Genomic DNA, 12,213 nt, shown 5'->3' with positions numbered 1-12,213 from the left:
GCCAGTTTCCATCTTATTATTTAAGTTCTTGTCACTTTGTTATTTAGATTTTGCACTTATCACATTTTTTGAGTATAGTAGCAGAAAAAAAACAAAGTTTTTGTTTTTTTATATCACTACTGTAGATAAATATCATATAACAAGAACAGGAACTTCAAATGACAAAGGAAAGACATTATGCAGTCATCACACAGTCTTCATAGAAATGGTGGCTTCTCTGACACTGCTTAGTGGTAAATGATGCGCAAAATATCTTTATTTAAATTTAATGAACTTGAAGTGACATTACTGTCATGAGTGCATTTTGCCTCTGTGTACTGAGACGAGGGTCATGTAATGAAATCCATGAATCTTCGCTGATTGAATTCCTCCTCTCCTTCCTCTGACTTGAGTATAATTCCCTGCTGTAATTTATTTCTTCAATAAAAACAGTACTGTGTCCTGAACTTCCCCTCATTTAGTTATATTTTGTTTCCAGGAGGACAGACTATCTTTTGTTTGTAAAGTACTCTTGAGCAATACTTTTCCAGGCTTTCTTAAGGTGTTTCAAAGTGTTTCTTTGGACGCTGGCTACTTTTTTTTTTTTTTTTTTTTTTTTTTACTCTTTTTCAGTCTAGTCCTTGTACCTGAACATTTCCACAGAAATGTGCTTTGGAAATCTGTTTTTTCTTATTTCCGTTGTGTTTTGTGTGCCTTTGCAACATTTTTCTTATTGCTGGTGTTTTCTTAAGTTGCAGTCCGTTTGGCCTCTCAGGGCCACCGTAGAAATATCACCTGGAAATCATCTGATTGACAACAGCTTCATTTTTCAGCATGACAATGATCCCAAATACACAAGGAATGCAGTAAAAGAATACCAGTGGAGTAATATCAGTCATGGATTGGCCTCCCCAGAGCCCAGACCTCAACATTATTGAAGCAGTGTGGGATCATGTGGACAGAAAACAGAACAAAAGGCAGAAACATCCAAAGAAGAGCTTTGAATGTCCTGCAAGAAGCCTGGAGAACTATTCCTGAAGACTACTTAAAGACATGACAAGAAAGCTGCCTAAGAGAGTTCAGACTGTGCTGAAGAATAAAGCTGATCACACCAAATATTGACTTTCAGGCTCAGAGTTGTAACGCTGTTTCTAATTGAAACTACATACAAGCAAACATTTATAGCATATATACAAAGAAATTAGGAGTGGTGTGAGACGTGCACGTTTTTTACTCCTTTTTTGCACATAAATATTTTCAAAGTGTCACCTTTCCTTTTTTAGCACATTACTTAAAGACGCTCTTTTGATTGGTTTGTTACTCTCTAAAATTGAAGCTGAAACAGCTGAATGTTGTAAACATGTCCTCTCAGGAGAAGGTGTGGTCAAATGTGGATAAGTCTCTGGAGTGCATCATCCAGCGCGTCGACAAGCTGCTTCAGAAAGAGAGGAGACCCAGCGTCGGCAGTCAGGACAGTACCCAGAGTGACCAGCAGGGTGGCAGCAGTAAGAAAGGTAAGAGACTCTTACAGTTTTTTAGCTGTAGTTTACTTCTGTGCCCTCTCATCAGCACTCTTTAATTTATGCTTGCAGTGTTATACTGTTTCCGGGGGGTGAGATGCATGTGTTGCTAACATGTTAATCTGGCTCAGAGGTGGTAAACTGTTGGAGGAAAACAGTGTCAATATGATTCAAGAGCTGGTCAATGTCTTTACTGACATGCTTTTGGTACCATTAATAGGAATCTGCAAACTGGAGGACTAAAAAATGCACAGCAAAGTCAAAAGATTGCATTTTAGTGAGTTAGGGAGCCATAAGAGTGGGAGTTGGTATAAAAAGTCTAGAATAATATGGGATTACTTTGAAACCAGCTTGGATCTCTTAGTTATGAGGTCCTTTATGTTGTGAAACCAGACGGCACAGGTGAGGGATCAGAAACTGCACAGGACCACAGTTTACAGCAAAAAAAGACTCTAAAGAAGAGGCCAGAAGCTCATGAGCCCAGTGTTTACCTCGTTTATAGGAGCCATGAGATCTGCAGTTATGAGTGAGCAGATGTCCCAGTTGTGGGACTACGTTGTTTTTTTTATATCCCTCGGCTCTCCCTGTCCCACAGAGTAAGACAGTATTCCTGGAGTCTGGCTTTAAACCCAGTGCAGGTTAAACCTCTCGCAAGTCACCGATAAGATGTTAGCAGCTCTGCAGAGTTCAGAGAAAAATACCACAAAGAGACAGTAAATACTGAGAAATAGAGTTTTGCTCTTGTTTGTTTCCAACATAGACAGATATAGTGTGAAGTTATCACCACTTGGAATTAGAAGTCAATTTCACCCACCCGTTCTCTTTATTTATTTAAATAAGAAAATTGAAATATTCTCGTTGTTTTATACTAAAGTTCTAAACTTGTTTGCTGACCCCTTGATTTTTTTTATGTGGGTGTGAAAAGGCGATGGTGGGAAGTGTTTAGCTTTCTGGATCAACCCAGAAAGTATGTCAGAGGAATCTCCATCCTTACCACCATCATCATCATCATCATTAGAACCACCTCCACCATCATCATCATCTCCACCACCATCCTCTTCCTCTCAGCTTGCCCTCTCCTCTGCACGGCCTCCCAGCCCCGAACAGAAAACCTGTAGGTTTTGTTTTTTTCCTGTTTTTTCTCTTCTTCTTCTTCTTCTTGAGTCATCCCTCCACATCTATTTTCAGCTCAGGTCACTGCTTACTTTTAAGAAGTTGGAGGATTCATGAGCAGATTTTTCCTTCACCTCATCAGCCAACTTTATTCCTTGAGAAAATGCTCTTAAATGACTCGTCTTTAAAAAGCGTTCAGTGTTTTATGTGTGGTCTGCGTGTCTTTATGTGCACAGTGTTGCAGCAGTACTGTAGCAATGTAGCTGTTGTATCTGAGATTTTCTACATGTTGTAGCAGACCAGGGTCCAACATCTGTCCAAATTCCCCCCAAAACACACTAGATTTTCATAAAATAAGACAGAAAAGAGTTCTTCCTCGTGAGCCATTAGAGAATAAGGATGTTTGGACTCTGGTCTGCAGTGTTTCTTCTGTGTTGTCTCTGCTGCCCTCTATGGCGTACAGTGCTGCTAATCATGCATGTCGCACCTCCAACCCCTCTTCCAGATGGAAGCCCCAGTGCTGAGGAGGCGTATCCAGGTAAGAGCTGCCTCCCCACATGTGCTCCTCTCACTCTACTCACTTTTCCAGACGGATTTTGATAAGAAGTCCAGGCAGAGATATTCCAATGTCTGGACTGAGTAAACTCCAACAAACCCTGAAATAGTTACAAAAACTCATTATTTATTTATTTTTTTTAATAGCTACAGTGATTGACTCATTTTTAATACCTAAATCTGCCCTCAGTCCAAAAAACCCCCACAAACCAGTGTCACTGTTTTAGAATCTGCTGTGACTGCTCTAAATTTGCACCTTTTTCTTTACATAAAGACTGGGGTCTGTAACACTCAGCTCGTTTCCTATTTTTTAAGAACAAGCCTGACAGCAGGCTTTTGACTCAAACAGCTCTGTCAGATCTCTGCAAGTGTTTTTAGGTTCTTTCCAGCAGGATTTGTGGCTAGTCCTGTGGCTTCACCCTAAAAGATTTCAGTGTGTGTGTGCTTCTCCTTTCCCCATTGTCCCTCTTGTCTTTTTTTTCTGTTTCTGTCAAATTTAACAAGAAGTGGACTCTGAAAAACACAATCTTTGCTACTTGGTGTGGAAATTATTGGTTTGAAGGCATATTTGTGCTTGGTCTCTCATGGTTTATTTGCACTTGTTGCAGGCGAGTGGAGCGAGGCACTGTACCCTCTCCTTACCACGCTCACGGAGTGCGTTGCCATGATGAGCGACAAAGCCAAGAAGTCTATGGTCTTCCTGCTCATGCAGGACACCGCCCCAACGATAGCCATGGACGTGTCACTGCAGTACCGCCGCGACATTGTCTTCTGCCAAACGGTCAGCACGCAAACATCATCCAAGTGACTCAGACACACTCACCTACACATATTTCTGGTAATGTATGTCTGAGCTGATGTGTTTATCCTGGAGTGACTCAAAGTGAAGGAAAAGGCCAAGAAAAGTGTAAATATCGTAAAAGCAAGGAGTTCAGAGCTCTATGACTTTGTGGCTTTACGGTATTCATATGACTATTAAATGTCTGAGTAAAGAGTAAAGGCAAAGGGAGCACAGCAAGTAAGGATTTCACACTCCCACTCACCTGAGACTGCAGTTATAAAGAGGATATGATGCCAGATGTAGTCCTCAAAGTGGATCCCTCCTTCAGTATTTTTAGAGGCTCTTTGCGATTGTAGTTTTTGGCAAACCCTCTTGTCTAACTCACATCAGTTATATTTACCCAGCGGTGGATCCCTGCAGCTCTTAAATGAGCAGCTACAGGACTCAGACACTTCAAGTTAAACTCTAATCCAAGCATTAAGTAAAGAAGTAAGAATAGCATTTCATAATAGTCAGCTATAATCAGAGCTGAAATACTTACAAGTAATCAGTCAAGCATTTTCAAAGCATAAAGCTAAATATTCTAAAATTTCTTTTTGCGCCATTCAAGTGGTTTGAGTTTCATTGCTCCAAAGCAATGTTTAAAGACGGTGAGATCCTGTTTTCTGACATTGTTAATGCTTTGATTATAGTTCTCAGAAATGACCCACATGTGTTGAGAGTGGCCTTCCATCACTGGCACATCCATCGTTTTTCCCTATGCTACAGTCACACTCTGGGAAAACAGTGGTTGGAGGCCACTGCATGATCACAACCCCCACCATGCACATTGTGATCTTGTTTCCTCTGAAATTGTTGCTTCAAAGACGGGGACCAGGTCTGATAATACGGCGATTAACTGTGATAAAGCTGAGAAAATTTGAACTCTCTTGCCGTCTACATACACAGACATTCACATCAACTACTTACATTTGTAGATTTGACAGAGAAATTCAGAAATTCCTCCATTGGCACTCGGCAATTTTCACATAACCACGATACAACCAGTTTGCAACCACTTAAGTTCAGTCCTCTATTGTAAAAACACGTGTCCCAGAATTGCTGCGCTCATCTGTGCAGACTGATTGCAATATGTTGACAACCTGTCTGTGTTTATAAATTAGACAACAGTTATTTGCAGATCTTTATCATTCTGCCTCAGAGTGCTTGCAGTCGGTCTGAGTTGGACTGCAACTATTTGGAGACAGGTTGCCTCCCAGTAGGCAGTCGGATTTATTATTTTCCTTTCCTAGCTGTAGAGATGGCTGTCGTTTTGTTTTTACTATAGTGTGCTGGGCCATTAATGGCTCGTCCAGTTCTCAGAGGGGCTGGAGCGTATCCCAGCTATCATTGGCGCCATCACAGGCACCTAAGGCCAACGTAGAATCACTGGTCAGTCTAACATACTGGGGGTTATATTTACTCATCAAATAAAAATATCTTCCTGAGTTTGGGACTCTGCAGGCAGAATTTCAGACTCTGTTTCAACCATGCATTAAAGAGCATATTTAAGAGCACACAACTGCAAACTCAATAGTGATCCTCAGCCATTCAGGGTTTGTTGGGTGTATAACATTTCTGATCGTCTTCAGTCAGATCCGTGTGAAGTTAGCTTCTGGCAGTGTGAACTGAAAATCAGTTACATAAAACTTGTCAGTGCAGTCCTCAAAAGCGTGCGCCGCAACACGCTGAGCTGCACAAGGATGCACAGAAACCAACCGCATGAGTCCACTTACATAATGTGATAAGCAGCCAATCGGTGGTGTCTTGATGTGAAACCATATGTTGATTTGCATTCGAGAATATGATGCAGGTTTAAAAACCGACACTGCAGTCAGTGTCGGGTGTGTTAAAAATGAAAGTGTGATCTGAATTGTAAATTAAATGTAAGATTTTTGTGGTAATTACAGCTTAAATCATGTGTCGTTTAACATTTCAAGGAATCTGCAGTGAAAGTACTTTGAATTTGACTTTATTTAAACTGCACAGATTCACAGCAGCAGCAGGCATCAGTGACAACAGATACAGGCGATTAATGCCGAGCTCAGACTGCAGGATGTCTTTGTGTGTAGTGATGATCAGTGTGCTACACAGACAGCTATAGAGTCGTTTTGCTTCCTCATTGCTTTTTTGGTCAGGTTTATGGTTGAAAAACACTGTACTCATATTTGTCGACCTCACAGACGTCAGATTTCAGATGGGACATCAAATGCAGCTCAGTTTCATATTAAACACGAAAGGAACACTATAGCTCAGTCACACTAGAGCAACAGTTGCAAGGAGGAAAGGAGGAAAACTTCCCACTTTTGATTGTAAGCCACAGGTTGACTGGTGGGAGGCTGGCGTGGACCGGGGTTGCAAAGCAGCTTGCAGCAGTAGCTTTGGCTGATGATGGTGTCAGACCGCTGCTTTAAAAGTTTATAAAACTGAGCTTGGAAAACAACAAACTGACTCTTTCTTGTCTGACCTGCTGTTCGAGTTCATGTGTGTGTGTATGTGTGTGTGTTACAGCTCACCGCTCTCATCTGCGGCTTCATTATCAAGCTGAGGAACTGTCTCCGTGACAACGGATTCCTGCGACAGCTCTACACCATCGGCCTACTTGCTCAGTTTGAGTCCCTGCTCAGCACCTACGGTACAAACACACTCAAAGCTTTTTCTAATCGCACACAGCTGCTTGAGCCTCTGATTTCCAGTGTGTGTGTGTCTGCAGGAGAGGAGCTCGCCATGCTGGAGGACATGAGCATCGGCATAATGGATCTACGCAACGTCACCTTTAAGGTGAAGCAGCATGCTAACTGTCTTTCCAGGCTGTAGAGCCACTCTACGAGGATAATATTAGGAGGCCAGAGGTCTGGGTGGAGCTGGCATGAAACGTGGAAACGGTCACATAGATTAGACCCACTCTGAAGACACGATTTGGAGTAAATGTACTGCAGAACTCAACTGAATGAGGATGTGTTTACTGACCTTTTTATTGTAGTTTTCCTGGCTTTGCATTAAAAAAGACATGAAAAGTTTTGTGTTAAACGTAAACAAGCAGAGTGAAGCTATAAAGTGCAAACATGGACTCTGTCCATTAAAACTGCACAAAAACAGTTTTTTATTTTGAAAGCTTTGGATTTTTTTGTCCCTTCCTGTGGGACAAAAAACGATACAATCTTTCCAGGGAGCTCAGAGTCTAACTCAGCTCTCTGTGAATGGTACTCATGGTCACTGGTCAGTCAAGAAGGATGAGGAAACGAGGAGGTGAATGTATGGTTATGGAGTCTGAAGAATTTGGTGTTACGACGTATCTTTAATACAAAAGTACAAATCCCTCTCTGATTGAGCTTGTGATCAAAGTTGAGTCAGTTTAATACTGAAGCTGAGGTTTGGTCTCTGCAGAGTTGAGGACATGCTCAAAAACTTGCAGCCTCGCTGGACGGGCTCTGTTAATTTTAATTGAGTATTTATTTTGCTTTTCAGGGGCACTTGGTTCACAATTTCCATCTAGGTATTAAAGCTGCGTATACATGTACCTTTGCTCCTTTAAGGTCACCCAAGCAACCGGCACCTCCACCCCCGAGATGCTGCCGATCATCACAGGTAACCGGGATGGCTTCAATGTCCGCATCCCGCTGCCGGGGCCCATGTTCGAAGCCCTGCCCCGAGAGATCCAGAGCGGCATGCTGCTGCGGGTGCAGCCGGTGCACTTCAACGTGGGAATCAACGAGCAGCAGACGTTGGCCGAGAAGTGAGTGAGCACGTCCGGGATTTACCACCACAGGTGTTTGAGATTGGAAAAAATTTGTTTTGTGTGTTTTTCAGGTTTGGAGACACATCCCTGCAGGAGAACATAAACTCTGAGAGTCTCTCCAGACTGAACTCGTACTACGAGCAGTTCAAAGAAGTCCTGCCGGAGGACTGTGAGTACACAGTTTTCACGTTTTTCCTTCTTTCTAACTTGCACCACAAACCATTAGTGTTGCAACTCCTGCTTTAACCCTTCTTTTTTCTGTTCTTATCTACTTTCAGGCCTCCCGAGGTCTCGCTCTCAGACGTGCCTTCCTGAACTGCTCAGGTTTCTCCGGCAGAATGTCAACGCCAGGAAAAACAAGAACGTAGACATCCTGTGGCAGGCTGCGGAGGTGACATTTGCGCTCTTTTACTCAGAATGTCCGACTGCTTTGTTAGCAACTTTTAATTCTCCAGTAGGATTTTACTGCATTATAAATTTTACAGCTGCTTTTCTCTGAAGATGTCAAAAACGAAATCATCAGCGGTGACTCACCTCTCCTCCCTGCTTGCCTCACCATCTCAGATCTGCCGGCGGCTGAACGGCGTTCGCTTCACCAGCTGCAAGAGCGCCAAAGACCGCACCGCCATGTCCATCACGCTGGAGCAGTGCCTGATCCTGCAGCATGAGCACGGCATGGCGCCGCAGGTCTTCACGCAGGCCCTCGACTGCATGCGCAGGTAGGATGCCCTCACAGTGGCCGAATGGAAAAATGCACAGCTGCAAATCGCACCTGGGCAAAAAAAAAAACAACTTTTACTAAATAAATAACTTCTGTGCAGGGATGAAAAGATCAGGAGTTCATCAGTGTGCTACTTGGTAATCTGACTTTAACTGTTCTCCATGTAGTTTTAACCAATGGGAATACAGTAGGTGTTTAAATGGTGTGTTAGTGGTTACTTCTGTCCCACTTCAAATATGTGGATCCGTCTGCTGTGGGAAATAAGGGAGCAGTGTCTTACTTTTTCTTTTTTAAACTAGAAGATAATATATTTTATGGAGGCTTATTTTCACACTGAAAAACTTTTTTTTTAAATATATTTTTGATAGTATTTTGTAATACAAGTCAAAATTTCTTGTCGAGAACTTGGTCATTTGAGAGGTATTCCAGGCATGTCCTATCAGGAGGAGGCCCCGAGGCACTTACAGGATTTGCTGGAGGGATTATGTCTCTCAGATGGCTTGGGAGCGACTCAGTTTCCCCTCCTGGATGAGGTGGATGACGTGGTCAGGGTGAGGAAAGTCCAGACGTCTCTGCTCAGACTGCTGCCTCCATGACCTCTGTCATGTGAAAGTACAGTTCGGGGGCCTCTTCCCAGTGGGACATGTCCGGAACACCTCACACAGGAGGCATCCTTGTCAGATGCCCGAACCACCTCAGCTGGCTCCTTTCGATGTGGAGCAGCAGCGGCTCTACTCCGAGCCCCTCCCGGATGGCTGAGCTTCTCACCCTGTCCAGCCACCCTTCGGAGGAAGCTCATTTCCGCCGCTTGTATCCGCGATCTCGTTCTTTCGGTCACTACCCACAGCTCGTGGCCATAGGTGAGGGTAGGGACGTAGATCGACCGGTAAATTGAGAGCTTCGCTTTTACACTCAGCTCCCTCTTCACCATGACGGACCGGTGCAGCAACTGCATCACTGCGGCCGCTGCACCAATCCGTCTGTCGATCTCCGGCTCCCTTCTCCCATCACTCGCGAACAAGACCCCGAGATACTTGAACTCCTCCACTTGTGGCAGGAACTAGGGCTGGGTATCGTCACTGATTTCTAGAATCGATTCAATTCCGATTCACAAGGTCCTGAATCGATTCGATCCATGATTCGATTCGATTTAAATCTGGGAAATTTTGACAGTCAGAAATATAATTCAGATCAGTACATTTACATATTTTTGTATCTATAAAAAGGAAGCTGACACTCGCAAGACTTTATCCAAGGTGTGAGCATCACAGCAGAGGCCTTTGTGTCAAAGTAGCTGAAGATAAAACACAGAAAAACATGAAGGTGATTTTCCTGGCCTGGGATTTTATAAAAATATTCTGCAGTACATCAAAAACGAAAGAAAACCATTAATTAATGAACATTACCTCTGACGTTACAGCGGTTTTATTAGAGACACGGCTAAGCATTTTGCATTTTGAATAATTTTAAAAAGTTTCAATTTGTTCAGTATTGAACAGCAGAAATGAGGTTTTCTTTTCGGAAGAATGTAAAAGGGAAAAAAACAGCGGCCGACAGCGCTGTAAGCAACAGTAGACTTGTGCGTAACAAGCAAGCGAATAATGAAGAAAGGGAAACTGTTCGAGAGAGAGAGGGGGGGGCGGGGGAGAGGGGGAGGGAGAGAGGGAGAAAGAGAGAACTGCGCATCGCAATGGAAACAAAACAGTAAAAGAGTGAATTCATGACGATGTTTATGTGAAGCGTTTGGATCTTCTTTTGCTGCTGGTTCGGTCAATATTGTTTGGAGAGAGATAAAACTAACAGCTTTAGAATCAGCGCATAAAGGGCGTGAACACAAAGCGCGGACCCGGATCAGCGAGCTGTCGGCTTTCAGCCCCGACTGTGAGAAAGGCGACATCTAACTGATTCTGATCCGCGAGTCGCGCTGTGTGTTTAAGTCTATGTGCAGAATCCCTGTACCTGCTCTCATTTACTGTTTGGTGGTTCTTGAAATTTTGTGAGCTGTCACCAGAGATTCTGGCATTTCGGACAAAATAAATTTATATTAAAAAATCGATTCAGGATTTTAATGAATCGATTTTACGTTATCCAAGCCAGAATCGATTTTAATCGATGAATCGATTATAAAAACCCACCCCTAGCAGGAACTCATCCCCGAAAACCGCATTGTTCCTCCTGTATCCGAGGTTCGACTAGCGGACGAACTCTCCTTTCCAGCACCCTGGCATAGACTTTCCCAGGGAGGCTGAGGAGTGTGATCCCCCTGTAGTTGAAACACACCCTCCGGTTCCCCTTCTTAAAGATGGGGACCACCACCCCGGTCTGCCAGTCCAGGGGTACTGCCCCTGATCTCCACGCAACATTGTAGAGGCGTGTCAACCAGTACAGCCCTACAACGTCCAGAGCCTTCAGGAGCTCGGGGCGGACCTCATCAACACCAGGGGCTCTGCCACCAAGGAGTTGTTTAACTGCCTCAGTTCCCGGAAATTGGCGGGTCATCCCCAGACTCTGCTTCCTCCTCGGAAGACGTGTCAGTGGGATTAAGGGAGGTCCTCGAAGTATTTCTTCCACCATCCGACAATTTTCTCAGTTGAATTCAGCAGCGCTCCGCCAGCACTATACACAGTGCAGGTAGAGCACTGCTTTCCCCTCCTAAGACGCCTGACAGTTTGCCAGAATCTCTTCAAGGCAGTCCGAAAGTCTTTTTCCATGGCCTCTCCAAACTCCTCCCACACCCGAGTTTTCACTTCAGCCACTGCCCGAGCCTCATTCCGCTTGACCTGTCGGTACCTGTCAACTGCCTCCGGAGTCCCACAGGCTAACCAAGCCCGATAGGACTCCTCCTTCAGCCTGGAGGCTGTTGAAATCTCCCAATTCTTTGAATCTTTGGGCTGAAGGAAGGACAATACTCGGTGTATAAATGCTCAATCAACAATCATTTATTTCCATACAATTCAACAATCAGAGCATTACAACGTCCGGACGGGAGAGATGCCTGCAGAGGGTCAACAGCATGTCTCAAAATGGTAGCAACTTTCACAGACTTTTATAGCTAGTAACAGCCCCCCTCCTTGTCATAAAAGCTGCATCTTCACATGTTTTTCTAATTCTTAGCGAGCCTGGCTCCTGACCTTGCCTCCCTGTCTTTCTGTGTGAAGTAGGAAGGGGGGTAAGGAATGTGGTTTTATCTCTTCTGCCCAGACACCTAGTCCCCTGCTTACAGCCTTCTTCACATGATTCAGCAATAAAACATTTCAAGAAAACAGTGTAAGACATTCACAGCTGATCAAGGATACAGAGTAATGCACACTTTATCTAATGAACTACAAAATGATTATGTTTCTTTTATTCAAGAGTATAATAAAGACTAAACTACATACATAGCACACCATCAGAACTAAAGGATAATATATGGCCTACAGCTGTTAACCTAATTTACTACATTGACTACTGGTCATAAAATGGCATATGTTTAACTACTAGTCTCAACAAGGCTCCCTTCACCTCTGTTGTCCACCATTTGGTTCGGGAATTACCACCACGACAGGCACCAACCACCTTGCGGCCACAGCTCAATGCAGCAGCTTCGGCAATGGAGATGCTGAACATGGTCCATTCGGACTCAATGTCCCCAGTCTCCCTCGGAATGCTGTTGAAGCTCTGCCGGAGGTGTGCGTTGAAGATCTCGCGGGCTGGGGCCTCTGCTAGGCATTCCCAGCACACCCTCACTACACGTTTAGGTGCACCGGGTCTGTCCAGCATCCTC

At 44.0% G+C, this 12,213-nt stretch overlaps 1 protein-coding gene across 14 annotated transcripts in view; it reads left to right on the top strand.

Moving 5' to 3' along the window:
• inpp4ab (inositol polyphosphate-4-phosphatase type I Ab) overlaps positions 1–12,213 on the top strand; it is a 79,332-nt gene that overhangs the window by 51,511 nt on the left and 15,608 nt on the right. For 6 of the 14 annotated variants that reach the window (XM_085449224.1, XM_085449223.1, XM_085449222.1 and 3 more), the window contains 10 exons: positions 1,352–1,493; positions 2,425–2,613; positions 3,076–3,150; positions 3,776–3,948; positions 6,499–6,622; positions 6,701–6,768; positions 7,524–7,723; positions 7,798–7,895; positions 8,005–8,117; positions 8,291–8,445. In XM_085449224.1, coding sequence (XP_085305350.1) covers positions 1,352–1,493; positions 2,425–2,613; positions 3,076–3,150; positions 3,776–3,948; positions 6,499–6,622; positions 6,701–6,768; positions 7,524–7,723; positions 7,798–7,895; positions 8,005–8,117; positions 8,291–8,445 — 1,337 coding nt within the window. The remainder of the gene's footprint in view (positions 1–1,351; positions 1,494–2,424; positions 2,614–3,075; positions 3,151–3,775; positions 3,949–6,498; positions 6,623–6,700; positions 6,769–7,523; positions 7,724–7,797; positions 7,896–8,004; positions 8,118–8,290; positions 8,446–12,213) is intronic. The other 8 variants (XM_085449226.1, XM_085449225.1, XM_085449232.1 and 5 more) reach the window with 4 other exon arrangements.

This window comes from Copadichromis virginalis, linkage group LG23, assembly GCF_057382275.1.
Source record: "Copadichromis virginalis isolate Kocher_CV1m ecotype Utaka linkage group LG23, C_Virginalis_male_GT1.1, whole genome shotgun sequence".
Classification (NCBI taxonomy): domain Eukaryota; kingdom Metazoa; phylum Chordata; class Actinopteri; order Cichliformes; family Cichlidae; genus Copadichromis; species Copadichromis virginalis.
Note: the sequence above shows the minus strand (reverse complement) of the source record. Positions and strands in the feature narration are given on the sequence as shown.